Source organism: Mus caroli, chromosome 7 (assembly GCF_900094665.2).
Source record: "Mus caroli chromosome 7, CAROLI_EIJ_v1.1, whole genome shotgun sequence".
NCBI classification, from domain to species: Eukaryota; Metazoa; Chordata; class Mammalia; order Rodentia; family Muridae; genus Mus; species Mus caroli.
Genome location: NC_034576.1, coordinates 93,241,846 through 93,257,853, shown reverse-complemented (window position 1 = coordinate 93,257,853; position 16,008 = coordinate 93,241,846). Strand labels below are relative to the sequence as shown.

The following is a 16,008-nucleotide window of genomic DNA, read 5'->3' as shown; positions in this document are numbered from 1 at the left end:
GATGTTAAATCAACTAAAACTGTATAATAGACATACATTATCAATCTGCTTTAGAAGTGTTAAACCATGATCATCTTAGAACTAAAAACCTACTGAAGGACATTCCTGTTACAAGTCTAACCAACATTTAACATCAAATAAGTTAACTATATAAATAAATAAAAGTAAAATACAATTTAAAAAAATACAAGAATTACCATGTGATATCTGGTCACAATATTCTTCACCGGTTGATAACACAATCTGTGTTTTACTAGAACCTTATCATATTACCCACTATGAAAATTTTTTCTACAGCAAACACAGAAATTACTATACATTTGAAATTCGCATTAAAGGCGTGATCTCATACTTAAGAAAGTGGTTATTACTCTTATATTTAATTTCAGCTTCATTAAACCTTATTCCATAATTAACTATGAATTTAGTATTTCACTTATAAATTTTCATCAGGAGATAAAAATCAGTTTACTGTCATTTTATTATTTCTCAAGTTCCCATGCATCACCAAAACCTCTACAAGAAAGACAGAAAGCTGCTTAATGCAAGGGAAGCAGCCCGCACAATATCTAGAAGACAGTGACACTCACCTCCCCATGTACTTGCTCCCTGAGGAGCAGCCGACATAGCATGGACAGATGGGTGAAAGGTTGGCTGCTGCAAGTCAAGCAGGTCATTTGGCAGCTTAGATGTGCTAGGATAAAGATTTTGAAAAACAGTTTTATTTCTAGATGAAGTTTGCTATATCAGTTTGTCTCCTGCCCCACTCCACCTCAAAAAATAAGATAAAATAAAATAAAAAATTTAAAAGTTTATTATGAATAAAATAAACTTAGGCCAAGTTAACTAGTTTACTTGTAATCAATTTGCTATTATGTGCATGATATGAATAACAAACCATGATCTCATGTGTATAGTCTATACATAAGTAATAAAAGGGCAAATTAAAAAATAGGTTTTTTTGAAAGTGAAAAGCGTCACTATAAACCTAAAAAGAACAATTCTAGCCAGCTAACAGTGGCATGTTCCTCATTTAACCTAATTCTAAAGAGGCCCAGAAAAATATTTGAGCATCACGTCTTAAGTTTCTATTGAATTTGAGTCAACTTTTCTGGAAAGACTTAATAAGTACCCCTCAATAAAAAAATCCATTTCCTTATATTATATTCTAATTAATAATTAGTAATTAAGCCATATTCCAATTCCCAAGCATACAAAATATAACCCTAACCTTATTCATTTATATTTAGATAGTATACCAATTGTGTTATTTTATATCTTTAGTATTAATTTGTGAATACAAAATCATAAATCAAACTCACAGAATCTATAAAACATATAATTTGAAGACTATCTTACACTAAATACTCAGACATCCTTATTGCCTGTTGTACCTGTTAGAAGAACTAGGGGTAGAAAATATGTCGATGGCTGGTGCAGTCATTATTCCCCCTGCTGAGGTGGACACAGGAGAGGCTGCAGTTGTTAAAGAGGTATGCGGTTTCTTTGCAAGTTCTTTTAGACGCTGTTCCTGTCGAAAAAGGAACTAAGCATAAGGAATCTAAAACCAGATCTGTTTTGGTTCAGACTCTGAAAATGGACATCTTCTAAGTCTGCTTTAATAGCTGAAGGGTACTCCCTGACTTTTCACCAAGCATTCCACGTAAGTATGAAAAATAAACTGAGTTTCAGCCTGTAGGACTGCTAACACATTTAAAACCTAAGAGGTTCATTTATATAATGATCCCCTACTTGTTCTTCCAAAGAAAATGCCCTTACTTACTTACCTTTAGTGCTTTTAAACGAGCCTGTTCTTCCTCTAATGCTGCCTGCTTTTCCCTTTCATCCACTTTGGTCAGAGATAGGCCAGTGCTTGCCAAAGAAGAGACTGCATTGGAAAGTGTTGTAGCCCTAGGATAAGGGGATAAAAGTAATTTGGCTTCATGCTAAGCACTTCATATCTAGAACATAAAATGAAGTGACCCTACTTTTGACAAACTAAAACAAGTATATAGACTTAAAATTAGTACTTCAGATAGACCCTTCTACTCAATGACCTAGAACAGTCAACAATTTTAACAATGTGAACTAAAATGCAAATGTGTGGCTTTCAGAGTTACATATCAGACTCTAGTGAAAGTGTACAGCACTGGAACACATAGCCTCTCCCAAGACAAAGAGGCAGTAGGAAAGAGACTTCACATTCCTAGAAGAGTCCTAATAGAAAAACAACAACAAAACTGATTTAGTTTCTCAGAGTCAGCTCCTATGCCAATTAACACCCTGGCTCTTGACAGGTCTACCACACGAGCAAGCCTAGAAGAGGACGACTTACTACTGGTGCTCAAGTTTTGGTGTGTTCTTGTGGTAGACCTGTCAAGAGCCAGGGTGTTAATTAGCATAGGAGCTGTCTACAATACTCACAAAACCTATTCCCCAATGGATGCCAGGTTCCTTGAAAAGGAATACTGACTTCCATTCAGTCATCAGTCTGTGTGGCACCCTCTTTCTATGTACTTGCTGATATTGTGACAAGCCAGCATCCTCTTTTCAAACCTATTACACACGCCCAATTGATTACATCTCACATTCCCACTTTGTAAACAGTCATCCATACTAAGCCATGAACCAACATTAAATTCTAGGGGAAATAACTACACCTTGACTCAATGGAAGCCATGTAATTATGACAGAAATAAAGATGCTAATCACATCAAGATAAGTCCTAAGGCATGTGTTTAGATTTTTTTCATGACTGTCCTATAATGAACTAGTCAAACATTTGGTGACTATACTACTTCTAAGAACGTACTATAAAATAAAAATCTTGCACAAAGTATTATTTAAAAACTCATTAGTGGACTTTCCCCCTTGGAATTGGGGGAAGGGAAATGGAGGGCAGACCGGCCTTAGCTTACTATATACAGCCCAAGCTAAACACAAAATTATTTGACTTCCTCCTAACTCAACTTTCCACATTCTGGGATTATAGAGAAGAGTCACTGTACCTGACATTGCTTAAAATTTATTACTAAAAAGGGGAGAAATCAACACAGTATGAATTAAAAATAAAAATGAACCAAAGGAAGCCTTACTGTCTATTTCATATATTATTTTATTTTAAATAAAGAAGAAAAATCTTCATAAAAGGGTAATTATTCAATTACTACACCCAACCAAAAAATTTTATTAAAGGATCAAGAGATAATTTCTATTATTGCTAATTTGATAGATAAACTGGGGAATTAGCCCAAATTTTGAACTGATTAAAATAGAACATGACAACAATCAATCCCATCAAAAGGCCCAAAAATTGAAATATGATACCAGGCATTCAATGCTTGAATCCTGGTATTACTAGTGCATCTACCACAAAGATATTATAAAAGTTGAGCAAATTAATACAAAATTATCTTTCATATCATCTTAAAATGTCAATACTTACTGATATCAAGAACTAAACCAAGAACTAAAATTAACCCCATGGAATCCTGTTACTAATTCTAATGTTACTAACTACTAGTGACAGTGACACTCATATTATTTAAACCTATCTAACAGATAACCAAGTCAAGATAGAGAAACTACAGTTTGAACTTCAGCTGGTTTTATCTACTCCTTCTGAAAAAATAACTCCCATCTTCAACTGTCAAAAAATACAAATATATAAATATATACCTGCTTGCAGCTGTGGAATCTTTGATTTTCTTTCCTTCCAAGGAAGCTAAATGTTGTTCTAAAGCATCAAGAAGACTGCTGGGGGCCTGAAATAACACAAATATTAAGAATTTCATAACTATTACACTACTTGACAAGATAAATCAAATGTCATCTCACATAAGAGCATCAGAAATACATACTCCTCATGTACTAATTACTGGTGGGCATTTTTTAGCTACCAAAATTATAATCTTTTACTATTATATTACAACTACTATTACTGGAACACAAAGTAGTTGAAGTTACTAATAAGCATCACCAAAAATGTTAAGAACTAAAGATAACCATAAAGCCTAAGAAACTTATAAGAAGCTAAAGTTTCTAAATATTTAATACATATAAAATTTTAGTAAAAACATATTATTGACAATATAGCACATACTTATTTTAATTTACATATTAGATAATGGATTTCAGGGCTTGAAAACTAGTCCTTCAGGGGGTACTGTCACTTGCAGTAAGAATAGAGAACTGAAAGTAGTCCTCTGACTTGCAGAAATGTGTTGTGGTATATGTTTGCCTGCAGTCACAAATGCTGCCCACATAACTCCAGGGGACTCAACACCCTTTTCTGGCTTCCCTGCACACACAGGATATATATTCACATAACACATATAAATAAAACAAAATATTTTATAATGATAAAACTACCAAATGACCCACCTATGATACTAAACATACCAGAGAGACTTGCTCAGCCATGCTTAGTTCTAACTACTAACAATTACTATAATTTCTAGATCTCCATCAGTATGTGAATGGATAAAGAAACAAATGGTATACATACATAGTGAAATTTTACTGAAATTGTAGTAAAAAGAAATACTACCAGTAGAATAGATGTAAGTAGAAACGATCAAGCTAAAACATGCAAGACTCAAATACCATATTATCTGCCATATGTGGAATATAGATTTAAATATGTATTTGTGTGTTTAGGAGTACCTTTAGGAGTGCATGAGTATCTTCAAAACTAAATAATTCCCTCCTGAAGGGAGAAGGAAAACGTGCAAGACTCATAAATATTGGAGGGTTCTTAAGGCCCATCCTTAGGGCTATATAACTACTGAGAATCTATTAGGAAAGGTGAGACTCTAAGTGAGACTGCCTGAAAGCTGGATAGAAAATTTCAGAGATACAATTTTCATGGGTCATTTATTACACATGCTGGGGTGAGCTTTTCCATGGTGCAACTGGATAGCACTTGGAAAGACCCACCAGAGTAAGAGATCAATTGACCATTCATCCATTGTGTCACAATGAAAGAACAACCAACCCTCTTCAACAATGTACTGCAATGTTAAATACAGAAGGAAAAGCACACTACTCCTAAAAGGTGTTGCTATAGCACTGGTCATCTTAGCACTGCAGCACACATGACAGTGACTTCATGCTTTAACAATCTACTCACCTGTGAAAGATCTGGAATATCTCCTCTGTCAATTCCAACTTGCTGCAAAAAAGAAATGCTATATTTAACACATGAAATTATAATAATATGAATGTTACCTCTTCTATGTACCTACCATATAGTAACACTGGGAGAAATGAGACCACCTCGTAGGAGTAGTGTGCTTTTCCTTCTGTATTTAACATTGCACACAACGGATGAGTTGTTTTTCTGACCTCAACACAGATGCCATGGCATTCAAGTGCCCCCATATACACAAATAAAATACATTATTTTCTGGAGGTCTGTTTATTATGGTAATCAAAATCTTCACAAATTTGAAGTGATATTGAACCAGGACAGAACTACCTCCACCAAACCTCAAAACACTTTTCATGGTGTTGAGGCACTAGAGAACTCTCAAAACAACTTTTGTATGTAATTAAGGATCCAAATTAGAATCAGGTATTTCTCCCTTTACTAAGTTTTATTTTCTAATTATCCTCCTCTTCTTTTCAATTTTTAAGAGTCTTAGAATGAAGTCAGTTAAAATTTAATTCATTTATATTTAGGTAATAGTAACTCATCACTCACACTGAGACAACTGTTCCCCTGGAACATACTCCAAGAGATTACTGTTGCCTTTAAGACTTGAAGTCCATGACTTCTAATCTACTCTGTTTTACCTGGGGCGCGAACTCTGCATCAAGTCCCACTGCCCCCAGAGGAGGCTCCACTCCCAGGTGCACTACCTTGCCCAGAATCTTAGGATCAGGGGTGAGTAGAACACAACATGTGTTCCAACACCACCTGGAGTTAACTGAGACCAGCAGAATCCAGGGACGCAGGAACCCCGCCCGACCAGTGGCTCAGGTCCCTTCCAGACCTCGACACACCCAGAATCTCAGGATCACAGGATCCCGGAATCACAGACACAGCTGGACTCTAAGAAGTTCTGACTCAACCAGGATTACAGGAAGGACAGGCTCCAGTCAGATACAGCAAGGGCAAGGAGCACTAGAGATAATCAGATGGCAAGAGGCAACTGTAAGAACATAAGCAACAGAAACCAAGGTCACTTGGCATCATCAGAACCCAATTCTCCCACCATAGCAAGTCCTGGATACACCATCACACCAGAAAAGCAAGACTCAGATCAAAAGTCACTTCTCATGACCATGACAGAGGGCTTTAAGGACGTAAATAACTCCCTTAAAGAAATACAGGAGAACACAGGTAAACAGCTAGAAGTCCTTAAAGAGAAAACACAAAAATACCTTAAAGAATTACAGGAAAACAATCAAACAGGTGAAGGAAATAAACAAAACCATCCAAGATCTAAAAATGGAAATAGAAATAATAAAGAAATCACAAAGGGAGACAACCTAGGAGATAGAAAACCAAGGAAAGAGATCAGGAGTCATAGATGCAATTATCACCAACAGAATACAAGAGATAGAATCTCATGTGCAGAAGATACCATAGAAAACATTAGCACAACAGTCTAAGAAAATGCAAAAATGCAAAAAACCTTCTACCCTAAAATAAAATGTCCAGGAAAATCCAGGACACAATGAGAAGACCAAACCTAAGGTTAATAGGTATAGAACAAAGCGAAGATTCCCAACATGAAGGGCTAGTAAATATCTTCAACAAAATTATAGGAAAAAACTTCCCTAACCTAAAGAAACAGATGCCCACAAACATACAAGAAGCCTACAGAACTCCAAATAGTTTGAACCAGAAAAGAAATTTCTCCCATCACATAATAATCAAAACACCAAATGCATTAAATAAATAAAGAATAATAAAATCAATAAAGGAAAAAGGTCAAGTAACATATAAAGGCAGACAGATCAGAATTACAGACTTCTCACCAGAGACTATGAAAGCTAGAAGATCCTGGGCAGATCTCATACAGACCCTGACAGAAAATAAATGCCAGCCCAGACTACTATACCCAGCTAAACTCTCAATTACCATAGACAGAGAAAACAAAATATTCTACAACAAAACCAAATTTACTCAATATCTTTCCACAAATCCAGCCCTACAAAAGATAATAAATGGAAAACATCAACACAAGGAGGGAAACTACACCCTAGAAAAAGCAAGAAATCTTTCAACAAACCCAAAAGAAGAAAACCACACAAACATAATTCCACCTCTAACAACAAAAGTAACAGGAAGCAACAATCACTTTTCCTTAATATCTCTTAACATCAGTGGATTCAATTCCCCAGTAAAAAGACACAGACTAACTGACTAGATATGGAAACAGGACCCAGCATTTTGCTGCATACAGGAAATGTACCTCAGTGACAAAGACAGACACTACCTCAGAGTAAAAGGTTGGAATACAATTTTCCAAGCAAATGGTCCCAAAAAACAAGCTGGAGTAGCCATTCTAATACCAAATAAAATCAACTTTCAACCTAAAGTTATCAAAAGGGATAAGGAAGGATACTTCATACTCATCAAAGGAAAAATCTACCAAGATGAACTCTCAACTCTGAACATCTACGATCCAAATGCAAGGGCACCTACATTCATAAAAGAAACTTTACTAAAGCTCAAAGCACACATCGCACCCCACACAATAATAGTGGGAGATTTCAACACCCCACTCTCAGCAATGGACAGATCATGGAAAGAGAAACTAAACAGAGACACAGTGACAACAACTAACAGAAGGTATGAAATGGATCTAACAGATTTTTTTATAAAACATTTCATCGGAAAGCAAAATATACCACCTTCTCAGCACCTTCTTCAAAATTGACCATATAATTGGTCACAAAACAGGCCTCAACAGATACAAGAAGACTGAAATAATCCTATGCACCCTATCAGATCACCACAGGATAATGCTGGTCTTAAATACCAACAAAAACAACGGAAAGCACGCATACACATGGAAGCTGAGCAACGCTCTACTCAGTGATAACTTGGTTAAGGAAGAAATAAAGAAAGAAATTAAATGCCTTTTAGAATTTAATGAAAATGAAACCACAACATATCCAAACTTATGGGACACAATGAAAGCAGTGCTAAGAGAGGAAAACTCAACTCTGAGTGCCTCCAAAAAGAGACTGGAGAGAGCTTACACTAGCAATTTGACAGCACACCTGAAAGCTCTAGAATAAAAAGAAGCAAATACATCCTAGAGGAGCAGATAGCAGGAAATGAACTCAGGCCTGAAATCAACCAAATAGAAACAAACAGAACTATACAAAGAATCAACAAAACCAGGAGCTGGTTCTTTGAGAAAATCAACAAGATAGATAAACCCTTAGTCAGACTAACCAGAGGGCACAGAGACAGTATGCAAATTAATAAAATCAGAGTTGAAAAGGGAGACATAACAATGAAATATATCTTAAAATAATTATTCTGTCTGTTGAATATTAACAGTTGAAAATAATGAAATCATGTTCTACAAACATCATGGAAATATTGATACTTTTTCTCACTGTGCTTGAAATTATTATTTTCTTAATGTTTAACTTCAAAGACTTTTTGCTATTTTGAAACTTTTACAACATACTTACTGATAAAATAATTTCTCTCCTAGAAACACTGATAATCTTTTTTAAGTAAACTGATTGTTAGACAATGTACACAGATATATAATGCATTTTAAATACTCTCTCACTATGTCAGGTGGTATCATGTAAGGGCTTTTGAACATAACTCTTAATGATCCCTTTTTAATATTTTATGCTTTTACTATGCTTAACTCCCAAAGAATATTTTGTATGTTTTGAAACAATTTAGTATTCCACATTAGATATAGGATCCTCAGTTATGGATAGTATTAAATGTTCATAATGATATTTTTAGGGTATGAAAAGATATGAATATAAAAGTTGAACAAATTTTTATGTATTATTTGATTCTCAAAATACTCAATGTTATTACTATGTTTGATGTATAAAATGCATTTAAATAATAAAAAAAATTTAGGAAAAATATATATAAGTGATCAAAATATCCTGACAAGGGGCAATTCTAGTAACGATAGAGGGTAAATAAAGGGGGAAGTCTTTATGAACTGTCTCTGCTAACATACAGGATGCCTGCAAACACAACTGCCTTCTGTACCACCTTCAAAACAATCACTTTTAAGGATTTATAAAATTAGATTACCATATATATAACCTTCTCATAATAAGAAATGAATTTTAATTCATGTATGCATTGTGAACTAAACTATGAGCACTGAAGTATGCAGCTCGAGCTGCAGGCTTGTCTGGAGGAAGCGCTTAGGCTGACACTGAGCAGTTCCAACCAGCACCAACAGAGTAAGCCATCAAAACTGAATGGCTAATTCTAAACAAAGCCATCACTGCCACCAGCATACAAAAAAATCTTAATGATTTCTTCAAAATCTATACATATTTTTTAAAAGTCTATAGCCTCTGAAGATAGCTTACCTCTGCAACTTTCAGAAACTCTGAGATTCTTGTCATCCTAGTCAGAAACTTCTTATAGATGTCAAGACCTTCTTTGCACTGGTTCTTTTTCATATCAAAATATTTTTCTGCCCAAAGAAATATGAAAATATTCTTATTTACATTAAAAAAAAAAAAAACTAAAAGTTTCCTGAGACAGGAAAAAGACTAGGCAGTATCTCCGGAAAGACTGACATTTTCTCAAAGGACTTTTACTCCACAACAAAAATCAGTGCTATTAGTTTGGATACTTGAAGCAAATTAGAGCTGAGGACCTACAACATGAAAAACTGCTTGAAGGTATTCACATTCTATTTTATTCACAATATTGCTTTGCTCACAACTCTCCAAAAATATATTTGCAAGTAAACACACAGAATACAACACTTAAAACACTAAAATCATTTATAAATATTTTACTATACCAGTATTAACATTCTAAAATTGCAACTTTAACCAATGTTACTTCAAAAGCTCCCTTAATTTGTATACAGAAATATGGAGCACCACATTTACCAATCATGAAGTCAAAGGCTATCACTTCCACAGCCTTGTTTGTTCAGTTATGAAGTACCCCTCTATATATTTGTCTTGTCTCAGTCTATGAAAACCACATTTAAATAAATAAGCTGTCTAAGAGGAGGGCGTACTATAGTAAATACACTCAGCATCTGATAATAACTTGGCACTTATTATTCCTTTTCTAGTCCTTGAAAACCTCAATAAAATATTTTTAAAAAATTAAAAAAGAGGTGGGGAGGGGCTGAAGAAGTAGCTTAGAGGTTAAGAGCACTCACTGCTCTCTGGGAGGACCAGAGTTCAGTTCCCAGCACCCATGTCAAGCAGCTCACCACTATCTGACCCTCCAGCTCCAGGAGACCCAGCTACCCTCCACAAACACCTCAACACACACGGAGCCACACAAACAAACCCACTAATAAACATAAAAATTAAACAAGTGGAATCTTTAAAAGAAACATTTCTACACAAAACAATTTCAAATACATCTTGGCATGTAAGACAATATCACAAATTGTAAAACTCCCCCAAAGTAAAACGTTCCCCACCCCCCAATACTGACTGACTTTAAAAAAAATTCCTAACTTCAAAATTAAGTTTAGGGACTAAGCATACAGCTCAGTTACACAGCATAATCTCAACATTCAAGAAACCCTAGACTTAATACCCAGGACCACACATATGTACCTCAAATTTTGGAGAAAAAAAATTATATATATACACATACTACTTTCATAAGGTTTACTGTAGAAGACATACTGAGGAAATACACTTTTTCTGAGAAAAAGAAAATAAAAGGCTTTTCCCATCTAACTTTACAGATTTTAAGTATTTCTAAAACCTACCTAAACAATCCAAAAAATTACTATTATATCAAAAAATAAGGTATAACTAGCTAAAATATTCCAGTTATAAAAATGAGAATTTATTCACGTGTGGTTGTGTGTGTAGAGGTAAAAAACATTTTTTCAAATAAACTTTCAGAATGAACGTGAGTCATAGTGGACTTCACAGCAGTTTAAGCAACTACTCTGTCAGTATCACTAATCCGTACAACATGAAATAAAAGTTATCAACAATATTGTAGTACTTACCCAATAAATTAATAATTCCTTCATTGTATGCTGCAAATAGTCTAATGGCATCTTTGAAGAGGAGCATGAAGGCAGCATTTATTACCCCATTTGTAAGTTCATTACTATTAACCTAGGGGGAAATGGTAAATAAGACTAGCTCATTTCATATTTTAAATGACACTAACAAAATGATTCTTCTCTAAAATTCAATTAAGACACGTCAGCTCATTAGGAAAAGGGGGCTTACTTTCCCTTATGAGATACATTACAAGTAAGTTTTCCAATACGTGAGTCTCCTGATTTCTCACCTTCAGAATTACACGCAAACACTGTAGAACTCTTAAGAAAACCCAGAAGCAAGCAAACAGCAAAAACATCCTTTAAACATTCCTTCTAGTTTACAATTATGACTGCAAGTAAAAATGTCATTTATCTTTTAACTTTTAAGTTTCACATCTCAAGTCTCTTAATTATAACTTAATTGCTGTAAGTTCACAAAGGGCACATACATGCACACATATACATAAACACCTATTTAGGGTGTCTGGTTAGAAAAGCTAAGAACCTCTAAGTAAGATCCAGTAAATTTTTCTATATACAGACACTAAAATAAGTAGATAATTTTACAGAGAGCCCTAACAATGTATTAAGTAAAAAACCTTCTGCACATCTATAGAGCCAAAATAATACTCTCTAATAAACACAACAGCTTTCTGTGTCTTCCAGAGCCACAGTCTTTAACCAAGTGCTTTTCTTCTTTATGAGTGGGAAGACTTTTAGGCACTGGGACTTATGTTCTCTTCTGTAGTTAGTCCAAAACTACCAATGTAACACAAAAACAGCCAGAGCAGTATACAAACCAACCAAGAACAGATTCTTGTACCACTAGTGCTACTGTGGACACTGAAATTTTAATTTCATAAAATTTTCACATAACACACAAAAAACGTCCCAACTATATAAAAATAGAAAAATGATAAAGATTCTCAAGTCACTAGTCATTATAGTCTGACACTTTCCAGTCAACACTTACTACCCTAATAACATCATTTTAAAAATCCAGGGGATGCAATGTCACTGTGCAATACATAGCAATCTATCAAAAATGAGATTTGAACCTCCTTCTTTCTAAATGCTTATCATGCTTTGAGTCCTACCAAGCGTAAGTGAAACATTAAGAAGGCTGTGCACCAAAGAAATCCTTACACTTTTAATCTGAAACTCCTCTGAAGTTTCAATTAAGCACTTTACCCATCACTTGCTTGCTTTAGTCTGTATAACCTAAATTTTAGCACTAGAGAAAATCCATACTGTTAACCAAAGAGTATTATAGAGTAGACAAAATTATGAAAACCTGAGGCTAGAGCTAACCCAGTTATGATTATCTAATGTTTAGAAATCTTGAATTACAAAAACATATCAACTTACATTAAAATCAAGAAGTGCATCCATTTGATTTTGGATAATTGGTACAGTTTTTAAGAGTTTTTCTGTGTTCATTGTTCTCATAACTCCATCAGCCCTATTAAGAAAACAAATCAAAAGCAATTCCTTATTAACTCTCCCATTTGGTTCTCTATATAAATAACAAGACTATGATGAACTCCACACACACCATAGCACATGCATAATGGCGCTCACACAACAATAACAATAGATAAAATTATACGATAAAAATGTTCTAGCATGCTAACTCAGCAACAGAGTACTTGCGTAACACGTATCCTAAACATAATCTCCAACAGGAGGGAAGGGCGGAACAATATTTGAGTGAAATATCAAAGACTTTTGAAAGAAAATCAGTTTTATAAAATATAATTTTTATCAAGTCACTCTAATTTAAGCCATACTAAGAACACTGTCAACAAGTTTCAAAAAGTAACCATATTGCCTTGTGGGGATTCCACAGAGTTTAATGACACAAATACTGTCTGCATCAGCCAGTTTTGATTAGCTTTTAGATAATGTACCCATCAAATGTTCAACATTGTTTTCTCTCAGGTAACAAACACACTGGTTGCTGGAATCTGAGAGGACACAATTCCTCTTTGCAACTTGTCCTCATTTTTAGTTATCATACTTTCTTCCTAGAACCATCATTTCTCATCTAATCCCTTCTTGCTGATGTCATATTTTTACTTTCTGGACATTTCCCCATCACAGATGTTTTGTCTCAGTCTTCTTTGTTTAGCTCAACATCTAAATGAACAACTCAACTTCTTTATCTTAAAGTGAGCAGCCTCTTAGCCCCCAAATGAAAAAGGTCAAAATTGTTACTATCGTAGACATTCTTTTGCAAACAATTTTCTTACACCGTTCTCCCTTGCAGTCAGTCTCCTAGCAAATTCACAATCCTGGGTGAAAAAAATAATTCACTCACATCCATACATGTACAAATTTTTAAAAAACCCACACAAGGGATACAGTCAATGAGTCAGTATTAGTCTTTTATGTACAATAAATCCTTTGGTTTTTAAATACTATACTACACACGCTGGCAGACACATAAATTCATGATTATCTACTTCACATAGGTAGTAAAGATTCCCTCAAATCCTTAGTCTTTTCTACAGAACTGCAAAGCACCTTCAAACCTCCCTCTACTTCTGTGACCTAGCCTACCATCCCATACTCTCAGATCATTAACTCTCAAAATGATTCAGGAATAGTCCACATAGAAAACAGTTTATTGAACAGGGAAGTAAGAAAGTAGACTGCTGATACGAACCTCTCTACTGCAATCTTCTACAGACTGTCTACATATGTAACATGAAATCTATAGAAGTTAGTTTGGTAAAACCATCAACTCTCCATGATTAAAAGAAAGTTTATAGAAAAAGACTTTATTTCATTTTTTATTCACCTTGTATATGTCTACATTTTTAAGATTTCCACTGCAGGCCAGCTGGTGGCACAGTGGGCAGAGGCAGGCAGATCTCTGGGTTTAAGGCCAGTCTGGTTGACAGAGTGAGTTCCAGGACACCCAAGGCTACCCAGAGAAAGCCTGTCTCAAAAACTACTTCAGGAACTATTTTATAATTTAAAGAGCAAGTTGAAGCCCACACACAGCAAGTGTCTAGATCTCTAAGATGTGGAAGCTGCAGGGCAGTTTCCTGGAAGGGCATTCACCAGGAATGTCTGTCTGCACATGGCACACACTTACTGCTCCTTTGGCTCTTTCCTGAGCTATCATAATTCAGCCTGCGGAAAAAAGGCTGCAGAAGACACTACAGAGATCAAAGTACTGGTCACATTATCTGTGTGATTAGTTCTTGTGCTAAGATGATCAGTACTCAGAATGCAATAAAATTAAACTCACCCTTTATATGCATGATGTCTGGGAAAGGTTACCTTATTTCAATCCCCAGCACACACATAAGGGTAGAAAAAGAGACCCAATTCCTTGAAACTGTCTTCTGATCTCCACACATGTGCTCCCACCTCTCCATGCACACATGATGATAAATAATTTTTGAAAAAATATGTTGAAACTATGGGCCCTGGCCTTGGAGCTAAAGTCACGCCCAAAGCTGTCTACCTCCATATGGCTCCATGTTCCCAATGGGAGGGCCTATGATCCAAAGGGCCTGCAGTACTCAGCGCTACGCTCCTGAATAAGTGCTCTGAAAGTGAGCCCATGCTTTCCCCTGTGCCACAAGTACCCTTTGGTTTCTGTCTAGCTTTGCCTAGGTTTTGCTATGGGGGTTGGGGGGAGAGCCGGGGAGCAACATAGGTGGATCACTAACAGGCATCACAGCCTAGCCACTTAAACTACACCAAGTTGGGCTCTGTCATGAGCTGCACTGTGAGCACTGAAGGAAGCCACGATGTTCTTCAGCACCTTTTCCAGAGCTGGTGACAGGCAGCAATGGGAAAACCATGATGCATATTGGTGGCACCTTTGGCATATTTAAGACAACCATCAAACTGCCACACAATGCAATTAAAGTGCCTGTTGCATCCATACTTTCTCATTCAATACCTCTACTATGATGGAACCTTTTCTTCAGGAGGGAGAGATATCCTATGTTTATTAGAAAGCCAGGCTAGGCCTCAGTAGGCAGACAGATCTCTTGAGAATTCAAGATCAGCCAGGGAAACATGAGTTACATTCTGTCTGTAACCAAACAAACTAACTAAAATTCTTGGCTGTCTTTCTACCAAAACTGATATGTTGATCCTAAAACTCATATAGAATTTCAAAGTAACCAGAAGATAAACATAATTAACTGAGTAAGTACAGGACAGATATTGGGGCTAAAGGAAGAGATTATAGGAAATGAAAGCATAAGTAGGGTTATGTCGCATAAATTTGTAAACATACTAAAAAGTACTTAGTTTTAAAAAATGAATTTTAATCATGAGAATTATAACAATAAAGTTGTTATAAATATAAATTAACTTTTAAAAATCTTACTACAGAAAGTATATATGGCATTTCTTCAAACAAAAGTTTGCAAAACTGAATAAAGTTCTGTAGTTCACAAGGTAAAAATTCCTGTTTTACACCAATTGATATTTGAATTAGAAATGAAAACTTAACTCACCCTCTCTTCACTTTTGTGAAATCGAATGCAACTTGTCTGTATGAAACTGCCTTTTCATTTAAGTATCTACTATACCGTCTAATAAATGTAGACATATCATATCCTGCAAAAGAAAGCTTTCATAAATGATTAAAATCCAAAGGTTATCTACAAAACTTTATTATTTAATAGCAAAAATATGATATCCCAATTACATTCAGTGATACAAATTAAATAACTAATAAGTTCCACACTAAATTCTTCAAAATTTTTAAAGTCAGGTATATCATATGCAGCTTTAAAACCTTTCCCCTTAAAATTTC

The 16,008-nt window shown here is 35.2% G+C and overlaps 1 protein-coding gene across 20 annotated transcripts in view; it reads right to left on the bottom strand.

Moving 5' to 3' along the window:
• The window catches only part of Picalm (phosphatidylinositol binding clathrin assembly protein), an 86,001-nt gene that overhangs the window by 36,328 nt on the left and 33,665 nt on the right, over nucleotides 1-16,008 (bottom strand). For all 20 annotated transcript variants that reach the window (XM_021168243.2, XM_021168245.2, XM_021168244.2 and 17 more), the window contains exons 4-12: nucleotides 15,707-15,809; nucleotides 12,588-12,681; nucleotides 11,178-11,289; nucleotides 9,547-9,653; nucleotides 5,132-5,173; nucleotides 3,679-3,764; nucleotides 1,788-1,911; nucleotides 1,395-1,531; nucleotides 591-694 (exon numbers count right to left, since the gene is read on the bottom strand). In XM_021168243.2, the coding sequence (XP_021023902.1) occupies nucleotides 591-694; nucleotides 1,395-1,531; nucleotides 1,788-1,911; nucleotides 3,679-3,764; nucleotides 5,132-5,173; nucleotides 9,547-9,653; nucleotides 11,178-11,289; nucleotides 12,588-12,681; nucleotides 15,707-15,809 (909 nt within the window). The remainder of the gene's footprint in view (nucleotides 1-590; nucleotides 695-1,394; nucleotides 1,532-1,787; nucleotides 1,912-3,678; nucleotides 3,765-5,131; nucleotides 5,174-9,546; nucleotides 9,654-11,177; nucleotides 11,290-12,587; nucleotides 12,682-15,706; nucleotides 15,810-16,008) is intronic.